Genomic DNA, 19,700 nt, shown 5'->3' with positions numbered 1-19,700 from the left:
ATAGTGCTCACTTAATGAGCAGCTATTCAATATTTTGTTTTATCCTCTTTGCTCAGTTTGGGGCCCTGTGCCTTATTTACTGCACACTATTCAAACCCTGCTCTGAAGTCAGAATTATTAATTTCCTCATGAGCTTACCTATGGTGCTCATCACTCTTGTATCCAAGTACTTCCTGAATACTAATTAATTTATTTTCACAGTCCCCCAGTGAGGTGTGGGGTTGGCATAACCCCCATTTTATACATGGGAAATTGAGACACAGAGAGATTAAGGTCAAAAGTGTCCACTAATTTTGGGTTCCCATTTCAGACTCCTAGGACCTGATTTTTCAGAGTACTTGGTAGTATATAGCACTTAATGTGTTCAAATATAGCTCCTGCTGACCTTGAAGTTGCAATTCTGAGTGCTCAGAATTAGCGCTGGGTGAAATGTTTTTAGCAAATAACATTTTTGCTGAAAAATGCTTTTGGGGGGGGGCTCCAAAACCATTTGCAGATTTGGGTCAAATTTGAATAATAGTTTCAGCCAAAGAACTATGGGGGGAAATCAAAATAGTCCAAACATTTTTCTTTGACTGTTTTGAACCATTTCATTTTGGCTTTTTCATTTTGAAATGTCATGCTATTTTGAAATCTGACCAATTTTTTAAGACACACAAACACATACACAAAGGTGAAAACCACCCAAAATTGTCCAAATTGAACCAAAAAACTTGGGGGGGGGGAAATGGTTTCAGTTGACCAAAATATTTTAAGATCCACCACGCAGACCTTTGCCACTTGAGCTAACAAAGTAAATGATAGCACTAGTAGGTTGCCATCCTGTATGTAGACAAGCACTAGAAGGGGATGAGAGACACACTTTCCCAGTGGGTTTCACTTTTGCACATATTTGCTGATGGCAAAGAAAAGGGGAGACTCAGGAATCTTGGCTTCCATTCCAGGCTCTGGAAGGCAGTGTGTCTAGTGGGGACAGACTGTTCTGCCCATTTCCTATAAGCCTGACCCCTTCTGCCCCACCCTCTCCAACCTCTGTCTGTCTTGTCTCTTTCGCACACCTGGCTTCTTGTCTTAGTCCCAGTCTCTTTGGCCAGCCAGTCCTGATCTCTCTCTCTCTCTCTCTCTCTCTCTCTCTCTCTCCAGACTCACTGTCTGAGACTCAATTTATTCCACAACTCGGTCTCCCCCCACTATACTTACCCAGCCAGTCCCAGTTCCCCACCCTTATGCCCAGCTCCTTGTCCCCAGTCTCCTTGCCCAGTCAGTCCCAGTTTCTCTTGCCTGGCTTCTCATCCAAACTCTCTCCCTCACCTCACTAGTTCCCAGTCACAGTCTTTATCCCCAGGCTCCTCATCTAATCTCCCTCACCCACAACCCCAGCTCTTTGTCCCAGTTCTCCCTCTGCACCCTAGCTCCTTGTCAGATCTGTCTCATCCCTCCCATCTCCCTCCACTGGTTCGTAGTCCCAGTCTCCCCCCAAGCTGTGTCCAAACTCTATTTCCCCTCCATCAGCCAAATGACTTACAGTCCCCCCTCTTGGTCTCTCACCAGTTTCCAGTCTCATTCTTTCCCCCACAGCTCCCAGTCTTTTGCCCAACCAATTAGCCTCTTTCTCTGTGACTCCTGTCCCAGCTTTCCCACCAAATTAGTTCCAGTATCCCCCACTCCAACTCCCTGTCCCAGTTTCTCTCCCTTCTCCAGCCCCAGTCTCACCAGACTCCTTGTTCTCTCCCTCATGTCCCACGTTTATCCCCTTTGCATTTGAATCAGATTACTTCCTCCCTCACAGTTCCTGGGCGCAAGTAGTGTGGTCACTGAGAGCACAGGACAGACGCTCCCTTGTCTGACTTCCAGTGCCTGAGCCCACCCTTGTCCAGAAGGGCAGGGGAAGCAGCCATTACAGGAAAGGTCCGGGTTCTCCCATGTAACCCTGGGTTGGAGCATACTCAGTCTCACTGTGGGAATGGCTTTGGTGCATACTCTGGGTCATCACTAGGAGCTGAGAGGCTCAAGCATGCTCAGTGAGGGCAGACTTCAGAGATTTTAGCTGCTGTTGAGCATATGCAAACTGTGATTTTTCAAAGGCTTCTAGCTTGGGCAGATTTTCACAGGAATGCAAAAGGCACATCCCTTAAAAAAGGCCACCCACTTCCAAATTTCAAGTCCTTGCTCCAAAGAGATCTCAAGAATTTTTTAGCATGGCAAAACAGCATATTTTTCCCTGGCCTCATTCTCAGAAACAGCTGAATTCCCCAAAAATGCCAGAGGCAAACACCCAGCCTTGAAAATTGCAGCCCAAACAGTTAAAGTTCCACAGAGATGTATGCAACTGAAAACAGGGTCTTACAATGGAAAAGTCAGGCAACCTTAATAACATGCAGTGCTACCAGCCCAACCTATAATAATAATAATAATTAATAATAACCAGTTAGAGATTTGTAAATTATAAAGTAGAGGAATGTGCAAATTACAAAGCCAAAAAATGCAGCATTTTTAGCCTGTGACCAGATGTGTAAACCCAACACAGAGCTGAGCCATGAGTTAATAACTGTCCAGGGGCTATGGGAAGGGGATTTTTCCCTTGCCTGAGTTATAGTTTCAGCAGTAACAAGTGGAGGCAAATTCCTCCAGGTGAAGCTGATTGAGGGCATGAAAAAAATCTATTGGGATCAATTAATGACCTGGATTCTAATTAAGGAGCCTATTTCCTCTCTTTCTTGGGGAGTTTGTAACACCTGACTCTCATCCGAGTAGCTGAGGCTATTGTGAGCAGGAGGAGAAGGGTCTTTTTGTTACCGATCTGAGAAAGTGTTGTTCTGTTGTTATAGAGCTGATTGGTTTTTGATGGGCTGATGATAAAAGAGTAGGGGTGGGTGAACTTGTGCCTAATTTTCAGCCCATTTAATGATACAAGCTTTGTGTTCCTTAGGGAAAATGGGAACGGGGAGAAGAGGGGGGGGAAATGTAATGATGAAATTCAAGCAGAAAGTGGTCAGAGTGAAAAACAAATATAGAGAAACTAGTGGAGGAAGAGCAGAGAGGAACATAGAAATTCTAATGAAAAATGAATATCCCACATAGAACATCTATGCCACTTGTAACAGCCTAGCATTGGGACAGGGAGAGTTTTTATAGAATGATGGAAAGGGGCCTGAAGAGGTCATCTAATCCTGCCCAACTGCCCTGGGGCAGGATCAAGTAAACCTAGACCACCCCGACAGGTGTTTCTCCAGCCTCTTCTTAAAAATCTATGTTGTGGATTCCACAGCCACCCTGAGAAGCCTATTCCAGAGTTTAAGTATCTTTATACTTAGACAGTGTTTCATAATATCTTTTTACTGCACATTAAGCAAATTACTTGTTGTCCTACCTTTGGTGGACATGGAGGCCAACTGATCATTGGTCTTTATAACAGCCCTCACATATTTGAAGACTGTCATCAGGTCTTCCCTGAGTCTTCTTTTCTCAAGACGAAACCTTTTCTCATAGGTCAGGTTTTCTAAAGCTTTTATCATTTTAATTGCTCTCTTATGGATTCTGTCCAATTTGTCCACATCTTTCTTAAATTGTGGCGCACAGACCTGGAGATAGTACTCCAGCTGAGGCGCCCACCCACAGTGCTGGGTAGAGCAGGAAAATTACATCATGTGTCTTCAATACAACACTCCTACTAATATGTCCCAGAATGATATCAGCCTTTTTTGTAACTGCATCATATTGTTGATTCATATTCAATTTGTGATCCACTATAACTCTCAGATCCTTTTCAGCAGTAGTACTGCTTAGACAGTTATTCCCTATTTTGTAGTTGTGTGTTTGATTTTTTTTTAATTCCTAAATGTAGTACTTTGCACTTGTCTTTATTGAATTTCATCATGTTGCATTCAGGCCCTTTCTCCAATTTGTCATGTTTTTTTTTGGAATTCTAATCCTATCCTCCAAAGTGCTAGCAACTCGTCCCAGATTGGCATCATCTGCAAATTTTATAAACGTGCTCTTCACTCCATTATCTAAGTCATTAATGAAAATATTGAAAAGTACCGGACCCAGGATTGACCCCTGTGAAACCTCACTAGATACGTTCCAGCACAATCTCACCATTTTGTAGTGATCTATTGATAACGACTCTTTGAGAATGGTCTTTTAACCAGTTTTGCACCCACTTTATACTGTACTAATTTAATCTAGATCTCATTTCCCTAGTTTGTTTATGAGAATGTCATGTTGGACTATACTATCCATAATACATAGGAGAGGTTTTATTTTAGTGAGGTAAAAAGGACATTCTACTTTATCTGAATTGTGCTGATAGGGAAGAAATAGATTAAAATGGGAGAATTCGGGGGAATGGAAATTACTTTTATGGACCTGGTAAATGTTTGAGAGGTTCACAACCCTCAGATTCTACAAATATGGTTTATTTCCATCCTTTCCTTCTCTATCTCTGGCTTCCCCCTCCCTTCATTCCTCCCCTCCTCTCTCTCCCCCCCATCTTAAAAATCTGGACATGTTCATGCATTTCTTTGCTGACTGATGCACATAGAGGGAAGATGATGATGAAACTATTATTCTAAAGTAATAGACATTCACAGTCATTAGAGTAACAATCCAAGCTAGCCTTTTAATTAAATGTATACATAAGCAAAGTGTCTTGTGCTTGTGGAATTGTAGAATCTTTCACATGTAAGTATAGTATTGATAAAGCTGCAGTGCTGGGAGTTAGGAGATCAAGATTCTGGCTCAGATTTTTGGTGCTCAACCATAGACAAGTACTATAACCTCACAGTACCTCAGTTTCCCCATCTTTAAAACTGGGGTAATATTTCTACACTCCAAAGTGGTATATTGTGGGTTGATTCATTAATGTTTATATGTAAAGCACTCGGATAATATTAGATGGGAGGCCTTAAGAAATGCAAAGCAGTAATATATATTAAGCAGCAACATTTTTAATTTCAGTGTGGTGTTTTTTGACCAGTGAACATGAGAGACCTATAGTAGGAATGCACATTATTTTTGCTACAAAGAAGCAACCCAATTTTTCTCTCAAATATACTCATGCAGTTCCCATTAAAATCAATTGGTGGTAATGCTTATATATCTGAGGGCAGAACTGGGCCCATATATTCTAATCTTGGCAAGCCAGTTACTCTTTGAGAATGGGAAATAGATGTATTCAACCTTTCTGCACACTTTTACCCTCCTGTAAATATAATACACTCCAATAAACCTGATAACCAAACTCTCCTGTGTCCAAAAAGGGAGTGCTGCTTGCCTTTTATTCTCCTTTAACAACACGAAAAGCAGGGATATGTGGCATTCAGACAGTGGCAGAATACAGACCTAATATTTTTTCTTTTCTTCTATTTGCCTGTCACTTTCAGAAACCTTGCACTAAAGACAAATGATGACTTTATTATCTAACCGGTCCCAAATGGAATGTACTTTCCAATACGTTAACAGCATAAAATTTGGCACTGTTTGCAGGTTTTGGTCATATGAAGCTGGAACATTAAAAGTTTTCACACTGAAGTTCACTTGCACCTCAGAAAGGAGGGAGTAGACTTGGGGAGAAAGGAGATCATTTTCTAACTTTTTTGGCGGAGGGAAGGGGTCAGAATTGGAGGTGTCAAACTGTAGGCTGCCCTCTGGGAATGTGGTTGCCTAACTGTGATGTTTTTCAGCCTTTGCGTTCTCTTTCAAATGGCAAATCAAAAAGCCCCTTCACCTCTGACAAGATGAAGAGGAAAACAAATGTTTTCAAAGGTTTTGGAGGACTGTTGGCTAATTTGGAAAACAGCTACTTCCACCATTAAAAAGCATTTAGCTACATTAATTACAAAAGCCTGTCCAAATGGCAATACAATACATGGAGGTTGTCTGGGGTTCCCACCGTGACTTAGTTTAAATAGAAAGCCTTATTCACAAGGATGCTCTTTCAAAAACATGTTCTCAGGGGAGCTTAACTCATTCAATATCTATCTTGTTATGTAGCTCCCATTCCCATAGTACTACCTGAGTGTCTTCCAAGCATATCTTCTCACATCACTTCTGTGAGATAGGGAAGGATCATTAGTCCCATTTTACAGATGAACAATTGAGGCATAGAGAGAGAAAGTGTTTTGACCAACACCACACAAGAAAGTCTGTGGAAGAAAAGGGAATTGAAGCTAGGTCTCTTGAGTCCCTGTCCGTTGTTTTAATCATAGGATCATCCTACTACACCAAATGTCAGGCTGGTTCCTCCAAGCCTACTGACTGCCTCTTGTGAGGTGCCAAGTGCTCTCAACACCCATTCAAGTAGCCCCCCTCGGTGGAAGTCATCAGTGCTCAGCACCTTTCAAGATAGGGTCCACAATTATTTAGCATAGATGAGCCTTGTGCTAAGAATGGACATCTGGGAACCACTAACCGGGGTCTTTTGATATTACTGGATGGGGGTAGAAAATCAGCATGACTGTTCTTAAGGCAGGTCACATAGCCCTGTGTTACCCATTGTGTTTTTCAGCTACACTGTTCTTGTTTTGCAGGCATCCACATCTGATGCTATATATCAAGCTTTCCATAACTCTTTGGAAATGCTCTTAATTCAGGATTGGGTTAATTTGCTCATGTGCTAAAACCCAAAGAAGTCGCTCTAAATATATATAATGGCAGCGTCTCTGACAGCAATTATAGTGCCTTTAACTGTTTAAAAAGTAAAGCAGTATTTATGACTAGATGTATCTGAGCTTTTTCTCTTCCCCCTTTGAATTAAACTTTCTCATAAAAGTCCTTCTTCAGTGGTGCTAATTTGAAAAAATGCTGCTGTAACTTTCATTTTGTCTCCAGCTGAGAGAGTGACTGCGGAGGAATAATTATATGCTGTGGCCTTAGCTCAGTGAAACATTAAAGTCAGTAGGTGAGCAGTTGCTGCACTCCATCCTTTGCTCTTGCATGGATCTCTGCTAATCTACATAAGGAACATAGTGAGCAGTGTCCTGGAGCTGTGCACGTTTGCTCTTTCTAGCTTGGCTAAAAACTCAGCAGTGCTGTAATTTTCAGCACCTCGTATTGTATGAGAAAAGCAACCTAAAGTTTATCATGTTCTTTCCCAAATGAAAAAAAGTGTGTGAGAAAATGCCATTGCTAATGTTTATCCAGCATGTAAAACACAATATCAGAATAAATCTTATGTTTGTCTTGGATTCTAGCCAAAACAGAACCGTCAACAAAAGAAAAAGCTAAAGGGTCGGGAGGGAGGGTTTAAAAAGAAATTAAAGGCTCTTTTGTTTTCTTTTGCTAAATACTGTCGTGTGAAAAGTAGTTTTAAGCCTATTTATATGTCACGTGAGCTACTGGAAACCCCTAGATCTTCCCTTCACCCAAGACACACACACTTGTATTTTGAAACCATGATAATTTCGAGACGAGCCCTAATATTTGTATATGGACACTGCAAGGTTTTGGGGGGCGGGAAAGAGAATTAATCTTATTAGAATTAAGAAATGTACAAAAAATTGCACCTTCCCTAAAGCCTTATGCTTAAGAGAAAAATAATAATAGTACAGTACTTTCATTTCCAAAGCACTGTACAAGCAACTAATTTTCTTTGTAACATTCCTATGAGTTAGGTATTGTTATCTCAGTTTTACAGCTAGGGAAATTGAGGCACAGAGATTAGGAAGCAGACAATACTCTGTCACTGCACAAGTGCACAGAGAAATTGGGAAGAAATCCCTGCCCATTCTGTGCCTATTAAGGGGAAGTAATAATTTAGCTGTAAGGGCCAAATCCAGCATCTTGGAAAGGCTCTTACTGATTTCAGTGAGAGATGGATTGGATTCTACACAACATCCCTGAGACCACACAGTGAGTCCATACTACAGCTAGAATTGGAACTCAAGACTTTCTGGTTCCTAGCCCCTGAGCACAATCCACTAGACTTTGTAATGCCACTCTCCTATGTATTTTAGGAGACTGAATGAACACTGTCAGAATAAAACATAAGTTACTCCCAGGGGCATTCTGCAACAAAAACTTAAAATTCTGTGCCCCGAAAAAAAATATCTGTGTACAATATTTTAAAATTCTGCAAATTTTATTTTTAAAAATAACACTGCATAATCATGCCAGTTTCAATTATTTTGGTAATTTATTTCAAAATACCTGTAAGCAAGTATATCTGTAACAATACAGACACACACAAAAATTCCCCCAGGAGTAGAGAGTTAAAAAAAACCCCCTATGACAGCCCAGATCTTGTTTCTCTGCCCCCTTCTCCTGAGCCTAGCCAGGGAGCTAGACACCCACAACCCCTCCCCCGCAGAGTCCAGCCATGGTCCCTACCCCCAGCCAATATATCTAAACCCCCTCCCCCCGCCCAGATATCCACACCCTCCCCAAGCCAAGTCTGATGCTTGGTCCCAGGCTTGCTCAGAGTTTCCTGTGCACTGCCCTCTCCTTCCCTCAGGGCATGCTGGGAACTGCAGCTGTCAAAAACCCTTTAGCTCCCTCCCCCGCCCCTCCTCAGTGTCTCTTAGGTGTGAGCTGGGCTCTGCCCGGTCCAGCGGCCCCAATGGCTGCCAGCAGCACTGCAGCCCATTTCTGTGGGGGAAGGAAATTCTGCCTGCACAACATTAATTTCTGCAAAATTCTTCATTGGGCAGTGGCATAGAATTCCCTCAGGAGTAATAAGGTTTTTGGGGCAGCATGGAGGGATTATACATAAAACGGGAAGGAATAGTTTGGACTCTGGGGTCAAGAGGATAAGAGAACAAACAGCACATGACAGGTATTAATCATGAGGTTTAGTGCACTGCTGGAATTTGCTTAGATACTACGGTGATGAGCACAGTATGAGAACCTACACATAATAGAACTCTGCCCTGAGTCTGGATAACAGCTCCTTGCTTAGGCCTGGTCCAACAAAGAGCTTAGATAGTTCGGTAACTTTTCTCAAATAATTAATTCCATTTACTTCATGTTTTTTGTAAGATTGGGGCCTTGCATCCTCTGGCTTCTGCACTGAAACCTTCACTTCTTCAGCCTGTAGATCAGATGAGGATGAACCTGTCTTTTCTTGCTCCCTTGCCTTTCCATAGGTCTGTTGACAAGAAAACTCAGATTAACATAAGCATTGCAATGTGACTGATGATTAACACATGTAGGGCCTGATCCCAGATGGTGTTGAGCATCTTCAACTCCCATTGGCTTCGGTGGATGATCAGCACTTCCTAAGGTCTGGCCCATTGTGTTGTTGAAGCAATGTATATATACTGTTTGCAGTCTGTTTCCTATATAACATTTTGGTTTGTCAGTTCTTTCTCTCTGTATTTAAACAATAGATTTTGGTTACTGGATTTGATCCCAATTCAGTATGGCACTTAAACATTGCTTTCAGATGGGCTTACATGCCTGCTTGCTTAAAGTTAAGCAGGTGTTAAAGTGCTACGTTATAACTCGATTATTATTCAGCACATCGTCAAATGCCTTGCTGAGGTGGTGTCTTTGGCAATGGCAAACATCTGAAAAATGTTCTGGGGCTTATTTATTTATGTATTGGCATAGACTGGGGGCTTGATTCTGATCTCACTTATACCAATTTACTTATATAACTTCAGGGGAGTTACTTCTGATTTACGCTGGTGTAAGTGAGAGGAGAGTCAGGCTCAAGGAATTTATCTGTGCATTTAAGCACAGAGCTGTAGGAATGCCGACACAGTGAAGCGAGAAAGTAGAGGTGAACTTTAAAAGACATTGATTCCATGGATGTGCTATTTTTATTCAGTTCATTCTGCAGTCAGTAGGAGAAACTCATATAACAAAATGGCATAGAAAGTAAAATGTGGTGTAATAGGTTAATTAAGTCAACAACAGAAACAGGAGAAACAACCCAAAAATTAATTCGGAGGTCTATTTCAAAGGGCAATAGTAAAAGGACTTTTTGCAGCCCAAGTTCAATAAACAAAAACAAAATGGCTTCAGGTACATTCTCATAAGGACATAAGAGCTTAGGGTCAGACCATGATCCATCTTGCCCAGTATCCTGTCTCGAACATTGGCCCATATCAGAGCTTCATGGAGAATATACAGAACCAGGCAATTATGGAGTGATCAAATCCTGTCTTCCACTCCCAAATTCTGGTAGTCAGAGATTTAGGGTCACCCCAATCATGGGATTGCATCCCTGACCATCTGGGTTAGTAGCCATTGATGGACCTACCCTCCATGAACTTATCCCGTTCTTTTTAAAAACTCAATTATATTTTTGGCCTTCACAACATCACATGGCAATGAGTTCCACAAGTTAGTTGAGGAAATACTTTTTCACACTTGTTTGTATTAAACCTGCTATCTGTTAATTTCACTGGGCGACTCTGGGCTTTTGTATTGTGTAAAAGGGTAAATAACACTTCTCTATTCACTTTTCCTGCACAATTTATGATTTTATAGACCTCTATCACATCCCCCCCTTAGTCATCTCTTTTCTAAGCTGAAGAGTCCTAATTGTTTTACTCTATTGTTGTATGGAAGCTGTTCCATACCCTTAATCTTCTTTGTTGCACTTCTCCCTTTTCCATTTCCACTGTATTCTTTTGAGAAGGAGTGACCACAACTTGACACAGTATTAGAGGTGTGGGTGCACCCTGGATTTACATAGTGGTATTATAATATTTTATGTCTTATTTTCTATCTCTTTTGAATGGTTCCTAACATTCTGTTATCCTTTTTGACCATGGCTGCACACTGCGCTGAACTTTTCAGAGAACTATCCACGGTGACGCCCAGATCTCTCTCGAGTGATAACAGCTAATTTAGAACCCACAGAAACTCAGAAGGCCTGTTTTGAGGAAGTGCTGAGTGCCTATTAATTATAACTGCAGTTGAGGTTGCTTGGCACTCAGCAGTACTCTGCAGGATTGGGCCCCTGCAGAATTGGGCCCCTGCAGTCTGACTTGAACACAGGCAACAACATTAAGACTTCTATGATTTGCTGAACAGTTTTACTTGAAGCAGTGCATTTTATTGTATTTTTAATATAAGAGGGTCTCCCAGAAGGAAGCATGTTCAAGGATGGATTTGAATGAGAAGGATCACACCATTAGGGACAGAAGGAAAGGGAAAGACTGGGGCATGAAAGATGGCACAAAGATGGAAGAGGAGAATAGTATAAATTGAACATACAGGAAAGAGGCTTTGGAGGAGCGTAGGCAGTGGGTGGGGGAGCAAATGGAAACCGAGCAGATGTGGACAGGAGCTAGTTGTACAGTGCCTGGGTGAAGATAAGAAGTTTGACAGGCAAAGGGAAGCTAGTAAAAGGATTTGAGTGTGGCTGGAGCAGGAAATTATTTTGTTGATAGCCTAAGCACAAGGACAAATCCTAACTGGGATGTCACAGATTAGCAAATTATGATTTAAAGTGAGGAATAAGGAGAACGAATAAACAAACTCCTAGCGCAGGGCTGGCCAACCTGAGCCTGAGAAGGAGCCAGAATTTACCAATGTACATTGTCAAAGAGCCACAGTAATAGATCAGCAGCCCCTATCAGCTCCCTCCGTCCCCCGCCACTCCCAGCGCCTCCCACCCACTGGCAGCCCTGCCAATCATCGCCTCCTCCTCCCTCCCCGCACCTCCTGGGCAGCTGTTTCCTGGCATGCAGGAGGCTCTGGGGACGGGGGGAGGAGCGAGGGCATGGCAGGCTCAGGGGAGGGAGCAGGAAGGGGTGGAGTGGGGGCAAGGCCTGCGGCAGAGCCAGAGGTTGAGCAGTGAGCACCCCCTGGCCCATTGGAAAGTTGGCGCTTGTAGCTCTAGCCCTGGAATCGGTGCCTATACAAGGAGCCGCATGTGGCTCCAGAGCCACAGGTTGGCCACACCTGTCCTAGGGTGAAATCCTGGGTCCACTGATGTCAGTGGCAAAATTCCCACTGACTTCAATGAGGTCAGGATTCCACCTCTAAGAACAAAGATCTTGTTGTCACACAAATATCACTGGTATCTTTTTTTTTTAAAGACAATTGAAGAAAATATGAGAGACCTGATTCTGATTTCACACTGATTTTAAACCATTGTATAACTTCATTGAAACCAGAGGTGTTACTGTTGATGACACTGTTATATTTGAGAGAATAATCAGGCTTATAATAAATATGATTAGAACTGTCTCCAAAGAGATTAGTTACTCCCTTTTCCTCCCCTCAGAATGAAAAATGGATGTTTAACAGACCTTAATTGTATTTATTTTTAATTGCAATTCATATGTATGTACATTGTGTGCACAATACATGTAGCAGCCTGCTTCAAAATGACACAGATATGCAAACAATTTCCATTTGGGCACTCTCCTTTGACTTCACAGTGAAACCGCGCCATTTCTTTGTGACAAGCTTTATTAATCCTAATCTTTTGATCACCAGCACACTGAGAAACCACAAAGATCCCACAGTGCAAAGGTATTTTAATAAGAGACGTGGTTGTATCAGTATGGTGTGTGCCTGTAGCTCTGCAAGGGTTTTGTTCTTTGGAGGTATGTGCTGCACATCTACAATGAAACCAAAGGGGTTGAAATGAGAATGGATTTCAGAGTGACAATGCAAAAATAACCCCACCATTTTTCTCTTTCAATTAGTAGCCGAGATGAAGAAACGACTGCAGCTAAGAATGACAATGAGGATGTAGTCATTGCGGCACGACTCCAACAGACTTTGGCTGAACTGGATGAAGATTTAGAAGGTAGGGAACTGTGTCAGCTACAGAAGTTGTAAGGCATGGCAAAAATATTCGGAGTCAGTTTCTGCCCTGTGCATGTGCAAGGTTTTCATGGAAGTCACTGGGAGCTACACATATATCTGTGAGCAAAACTTGACCCACACTATACATTTCTGCTACTCCAACCCATATTGTTTTGCTGCTAGATCAAATCAGTATCCTTACACTGCTATTATCTATTTATCCAGATATTTATATGGACATCACTGCATATGAGTGCCTGCTACCAGAAAGGTAGCACTTTATGGGCCACATTTTCTGCTGGCATATTTTCACTGACTTCAGTGGAAGTAGAGAATTTGGCACTATGTTTGTGATCAATGTGCTATATGTAGTTTGCAACTTTGTAGCAGGATCCTCTCATTTTACACCACACAAACTGCGTACATTTCGTCAGGATCAAATGGAGAAGGGGGGATGTTTTCTGTGTGATATTTCAACTGCATTCCTACATGTAGTTTAAAGTTAGAACTCTAAAATCCTGACCAGAATAGATAAAAAGAGACTAAATATCACCACAAAGAAATACCCTGCTTCCTAATCACCTGTGATAAATCAAAATATCACACAATTATTTTTGATGCAAAATTATGTGAACCCTTCTTTAAACCTCATAATTTTGCAGCATCTTAGAATGCAGTGGGCCTGATTATGATCTCACTTATGGGAGTTTTATACCATTGCAAGTCCATTAAGTTGAGTGTAGTCACTCTTGATTTACATCAAAGTAATTGAAAGAAGAAATAAACCCAATAGCTCCTTTCACAGTGAAATTGTTACATTCCTGGATGATGATGGGAGGGCGGGATGGTAAAAAAAGAAATGTAAGTTCAGTTTCTTTGTTGGCTTGCTTCAGGTGGTCCCTCAGACAGATTGTTTTTATTAACCAGGTTTGAAAATCATAATTGAGAGATATTTGCCATTTTTCTGAAATGCTCCTTTGGAATATTGCGGTTAAGTATTTGTCACTGAGACGTTAGTGAAAGTTAAGGTATAAACAATAGACTAAATTCTACCCTCAACTACACATATGAGATTCCCATTGGCCACATCAGGAGGTGTGCACGCACAGTAGGCTGATGGTAATCATCAACCAGACAGTAAAATGTATGCAGATACTGCTTTTTCTTACAACAGGAACACGTATGGAAACTTGTGAACTGGTATGTCGTAAGTTATGTAAGTGTGATCAAAATCCTGATTTGTTGATTGTCTAACCCATCTTTGAGTAATTGACAGTGATGTTGCACGAATCTGACCAATTTGTGAAAGTTTTGTTTATATTTTTGCAGCAATGGAAGGTATACATTATGAAGCAGATAACGACTCTGTATCAAACCACACAAATGGGGCGTCTAGCCCGTATTTCAGTGATGCAGACACTGCTCAAGATGCTGCCTTTGTTGTTCCAGTAACAATTATAGATGAGATTCTGGATATTAACGCAGTAGGTCCAATTGAAGATGAAGAGAATGCATTACTCCCTAACGCAGATGATGAAGATATGTCAGCTGATTCCATTAATTTAGGGAACTTTACAAATAATAACAGTGCAGGGTCTTTTGATAAGAAACATGTAGATGGTGGATCTCTGAGCATATCCATGGACTTAATTCACCAGCAGTCTTCTGACGATGTATCTAAACCCCTGCCCGTAGAACAGAGGCGAGAGATGTTTGAATCTCTTTCATCCTCGTTTGAAAAGAGAAATGAAAACAACCTGCAACTGGAAAATACCTATAAAAATGCTGTTAGTTCTGAGGAATGCAAACCCATTCTGATTTCTTCTCACCTCAAGCCTAAGACTCAAATCCACATAGCAAGAGAGAAAACAAATCCACGTAATGAACAAAATAGTCAGGAAAGATTCTTGAACAAAATGAAAACAGAATTGGAATTCAAGCCCCCATCAACCAAAACAACTGAGGAGAAAGAAGATATCCTGTCACCACCTCTGTGGGGTCATCGTGCCCCTAGTTCTGTAACAAGCTATGAACCTAAAGTAGGTCTGACAACCTTTAAAGTTGTCCCTCCCAAACCCGAAATAAAATACTTCGATAGAGGTAATTCTTTCTCCACTGGTGCCATTAAGATAGATGACCTAGGCAACTTGATGATTCCAAATGCTGGTAACAAGAACACGTCAGATATTTCTTCCAATGAAACTGAAGAACCTCTTATTGGGAGAGTAAAGGAATTCTGGAGGTCAAACTCTTCAGGAAAACAATCTGACAAGTCTATAGAACATAATTCTAAAAAGTCAATAGTCACTGTGAGCTCCAAACCCTTTAATTCAAAATTTGAAAGCAAACCTATCTCTCTAACAGATCCAAAACCTATACCATCGCAACCAGTTACTTCAAATGTGGCTGAAAGGCATTTTGAGCTTGAAAGAATCAAACCACCTGTGCCAGCCACACAGTCTCAGGTAAAAACGTCAGTGTCCCCAACAATTATCAAGGACAAGACAGAGTTCCCATTTCTAAAGCCTTATAAAAGAACTTCAAGCCATTATGTTGCCTCTGCCATTGCAAAACGCCTAGATCCACTTACATTTAAGACTGATTTGACAGAGAAGCATGATAAAGAGGAGAATAATCATGAAGAAAAATTGATAAAAACTGGAGCAGAACCTCTCCCCAAAGGATGCATTATTATGGCCAAAACCAGCCCTATGGAAATAAAACCAGCAGAAATGAGAGACTCTTATTCAAATGTTTTTACTTGCAGTCACAAAGCATCAAATAGCAGGTTTATGCTTGGTGATAATTCTGCTGTGAAAAACAAAGCAGTGAACATCAGGTTACTGAATCAGACAACCCCTGTAGGTTTCTATAAACGGAGTATCAGTGTACCAACTAAATCTTCTTCAAAGGATAACAGGACTGCAGAAGGCGATCACAGTTTTAACAGCAAACATAGTATAGTTGATAAAAACACACATCCTTTGTCTGATCAGACATATGAGAAGGTGGACCATACTAATTCTTTCTCATCGTTCACATCACCTGATCTCTCAACACCTACATCCTCTTCCAGCTCATTGTTGAGGTCCACTAAATGGCATCCTGCTAACAATATACAAACTAATTCTTCAGGAGCATTGTCAGAGCTAAATATTATGCCTGTGAATAACCACGTCATTTCTCAAAGGGACGAGAAGCCTGACAGTATAAATAAATCTGATGTCACTGTACAGACCAATATCTTTGGGCCAAAGAAGAAGTTTAAACCCATTATCCAGAAATCAGTTCCGAAAGATACATCTCTGCACAGCACGTTAATGGAAGCCATTCAGACTGCAGGAGGAAAGGAGAAACTCCGAAAGGTAAAGTGGGGACTTCATTTAGGCCATTGAAACTGGAGAAAGCCTGTATTCACTGGAGTAGACAGCAGCCTATTTTATAACTGGTACTCTTGTTGATGAGCTGTAGTACACGTAATATTTAAAACATTTATAATAGCAAAATTCAGAACCAGGCCACTGGTTATTCCTCACGTACTATATATTGTTATGCAACAGCATAGCCACTTGCACTAGTTAGAATAACCAGAGGAATACAGCTGTACAGTATAAAGAAAGAAGTAACAGAGGTTAACCTAAAAGCCTAACCAGTATTCCTGAAAGTTATATAAACATTGGAATGTGTAGTAAATAGGAAACATTTAGCTACACGTCAATGAAAGATATACAATTACTTTATATCAGCAAGATTTATTATTTGTTAACTGCTGATACTGTGTTTGGTGTTCTGTACAGTACACAGAGGGCTTGATTCTGCATTCCTGAGCAAAATTTAACTCAGTGGGACCACTTGCTTGAGTAAGTAGTATGCATTATGAATAAGGGCTGCAGAATCAGGCCCAAAGGAAGCAAAGCTACCTTGCCCACAGAGTTTAAAATACAGATATGTGCTCCAAACAATTTTAATAAAGTATTTTCAAATTACCTTTAAGTAAATATCTAGTAAAAACTTGATGGTGTCTATTTTGTTCATACTCTAGAGTTCAGACAGCATGATAAATGGAAGTCAGAAGAAATCCTCATATGCCGAGCCAGAGAATGAGCATTCAGCCCTGCTGGCAGCAATCAGAGGCCACAGTGGCACCTCAAGCCTAAAAAAGGTAAGAAATAGATAAATAGGATGAGTGCTCTTCTCATTGGTTGTTCCTACTGAATGTGCTGGGTGAACAATAACCTAGAGTGATGCAAAATAATTTGTATTGCAACAAGAAGACCTTAGAAAAAATTATGACAACAAAGGACAGGACTGTAATGTTTACATGATGGGCCAAATTCTGCACTCAGCTATAGAACTTCATTGACTTCATTAGAATTGTACACTGGTAGCTGAGGGCAAAACATTTTTAATGTGATGGCTAACATTAAATCAAGGTAAACCCAAATTAGTTTAATATGAGACTGCACACTCCAGATACTTAACCCAACAATCTTCAGTTCAGCATTTGCACAGGCATAGACATTATGGATAAGCTTTTCATGGTAGGAATATGCAGTTTGCATCCCACCTAACTTATGTGTCAACATACCCCACAAATCTACCTACTGGACATATACAACAAAGAGTCTGGTGGCACCTTAAAGACTAACAGATTTATTTGGGCATAAGCTTTCGTGAGTAAAAACCTCACTTCTTCGGATGCATAGAGTGAAAGCTACAGATGCATCCGAAGAAGTGAGGTTTTTACTCACGAAAGCTTATGCCCAAATAAATCTGTTAGTCTTTAAGGTGCCACCAGACTCTTTGTTGTTTTTGTAGATACAGACTAACACGGCTACCCCCTGCTACTGGACATATGTGCATGCAAATACTTGATTTCCACATGCATGCTCTGTTTATGGTCATTAGTTAGATGCATGCAATGTATACATGCAATTGTATGCAACTAACTACAAATCTGACTTATTTCCCCACAATTAGATGACGCCTTCTGTTGGAAGAATTTATCTAACCATTAAGGCATCTCTTATTTTTAATAGCCAGAGTCTGAATTGCTCTAACATGAACCTTCACTCAGTTCACTGGTCCAGCCAAGGAAGTGTATTGGGCAAGAAGTGTCCCATCTCCCTGATGCAGTGACTCAAACCATTGCCAACTATCCACACAGCTGGGGATCACTGGATGTCTACCAACCACATAATGTCCCTGTTGTTCCCTATGTGACTCCATTATCCTCAAAGCAACTGTGAATGCCTCATTACTCTTGGGGCAGATAGAATAGACAGCTTCCTCTGATACAGACATCCCACAACACAGTATGTTACCAGAGGCAGAGAAAGAGCAGTCTGGCACACAGCCATTCCAAGACTGAGGAAGGCAAAGGCCACGTTTGCGCGCGCACACGCTACTGAACTGCACGGTATATTGCTTGGGCATAGCTGAGAATCCGTGTGAAGGAAGTTCTGAAAATAAATTGTTGTTGTATCATCAGAGAGACTCTTTCAAATTCTTTTCTCCAGTAAATGAGTGGCTTTTTAAATTATTTTTAAGAATATTTTTTAGGACCCATCCATCACTTTTTCACACAATGTGGCCTGTGTTAATTAATGCAATGCATATGTATTGTAGTGGACAGAGTACAGGAATGGAGTACAAGCGCTCCCGAGTTCTTGTTCTGCTATTGGCTCCCCCTTTGGCCTTAGATAATTCACATGCCACTCTCTGCCTCAATTTGCCCATCTGTGAAATGGGGATAATAATATTTACTTTGTATCCCCACATTTGTCCTGTGAGGATAAATTTGTTAATGTTTGCCAAACACTTTGAGGATAAATAAATTCTTGACATTTATGACATTATCATTGTTATTAATAGCTATTGTTTAAGACAAAAGGCTGTTGAAAAAAGCACAAGCAAGCTTCCCACCAGGTTGTTTATATTAGAGCAGGCTTCTGCACATATAATTCATGCAGCAATTTTAGGTTAAGGAATTCCAAAGTAACCCAAACTCACACCAAGTCCAACTGTCAGCCTTTTACCTTACACTCCAAGAGTTACAGGATGCTAGAGTTCACAGTAAGTAAAGATTGAGTTTCTGAGACACAGTCAATGCCAAGTCCTTGGTCCTGGTAATCAGCCCAGTTGAGTAATGTGAGAGAGTAGTAACAGATGTTTAAACCAATGAGCAAACAAAAGTTCTACGTGTTTTATATCAGTTGAGCAAACTGAAGTTGGGAGTGGTGAAATAAAAGTGTGCATCAAGTGTCAAATAATTACAATTTAGTGTTATCCCAGATATTAACTATTCACGTTCAACTGTCTTGTTGGTAGATCTCATCATCGGCCTCTGAAGAGCTGCAGAGCTTTAGAAATGCAGAACTGTCCTTGCAAAATAAAAAAGCCTGTCAGGCAGAGCAACTTTGGATCCCGCCTCCACCTGTCCTGCCGCCGCCACCACCTCCTCCCAGCCACAAGTCAATGACAGCTCCTAAATTTCCTGTCACTGCTACAAGTAACCCTGGGGAGGCAAGGGAGGCCCTAATGGAGGCTATTCGCTCTGGTGCTGGAGCAGCAAGGTTAAGAAAGGTAAACGTGCTCATCTATGTTATCAGCTTTTTCGCTGAAACAAGCTGAGGATGCAGTGCTGCTCTGGGAGCAGTTTGCAAGTTGTGCTAGCTATGGTTTTTTTTTTTTTTTTCTTTTTGCCAACTTAAAGAGATACCTACCATGTTTTCTTTAACTGCAGTGGAAAGATTAGTGCTGCATCTCAAGTCTTTGGACATTAGAGCACATCGCCTCACATGTGGTTTTCTTCATGTAAGAATAAAATTTGCATACATATTTTTCTTTTGAAGAGGAACGTTAAGATCATGAATTTTAAAAAATCATAGAATTTGGATGACCTCGTCCATTAAATTCTGACAAACTAATAATAATTCCAGTTGACCTCTGAACAAACAGGGACCTAGGATAAGCCAGAATTAGGCCCA

At 41.0% G+C, this 19,700-nt stretch overlaps 1 protein-coding gene across 1 annotated transcript in view; it reads left to right on the top strand.

Annotated features, from left to right (window-relative positions):
• The window catches only part of LOC117871737 (protein cordon-bleu-like), a 45,320-nt gene that overhangs the window by 18,218 nt on the left and 7,402 nt on the right, over window positions 1–19,700 (top strand). The window contains exons 4-8 of the mRNA XM_034759503.1: window positions 9,150–9,220; window positions 12,609–12,712; window positions 14,041–16,076; window positions 16,754–16,873; window positions 19,042–19,296. Coding sequence (XP_034615394.1) covers window positions 9,150–9,220; window positions 12,609–12,712; window positions 14,041–16,076; window positions 16,754–16,873; window positions 19,042–19,296 — 2,586 coding nt within the window. The remainder of the gene's footprint in view (window positions 1–9,149; window positions 9,221–12,608; window positions 12,713–14,040; window positions 16,077–16,753; window positions 16,874–19,041; window positions 19,297–19,700) is intronic.

Source organism: Trachemys scripta, chromosome 2 (assembly GCF_013100865.1).
Source record: "Trachemys scripta elegans isolate TJP31775 chromosome 2, CAS_Tse_1.0, whole genome shotgun sequence".
In the NCBI taxonomy this organism is placed as follows: domain Eukaryota; kingdom Metazoa; phylum Chordata; order Testudines; family Emydidae; genus Trachemys; species Trachemys scripta.
Note: the sequence above shows the minus strand (reverse complement) of the source record. Positions and strands in the feature narration are given on the sequence as shown.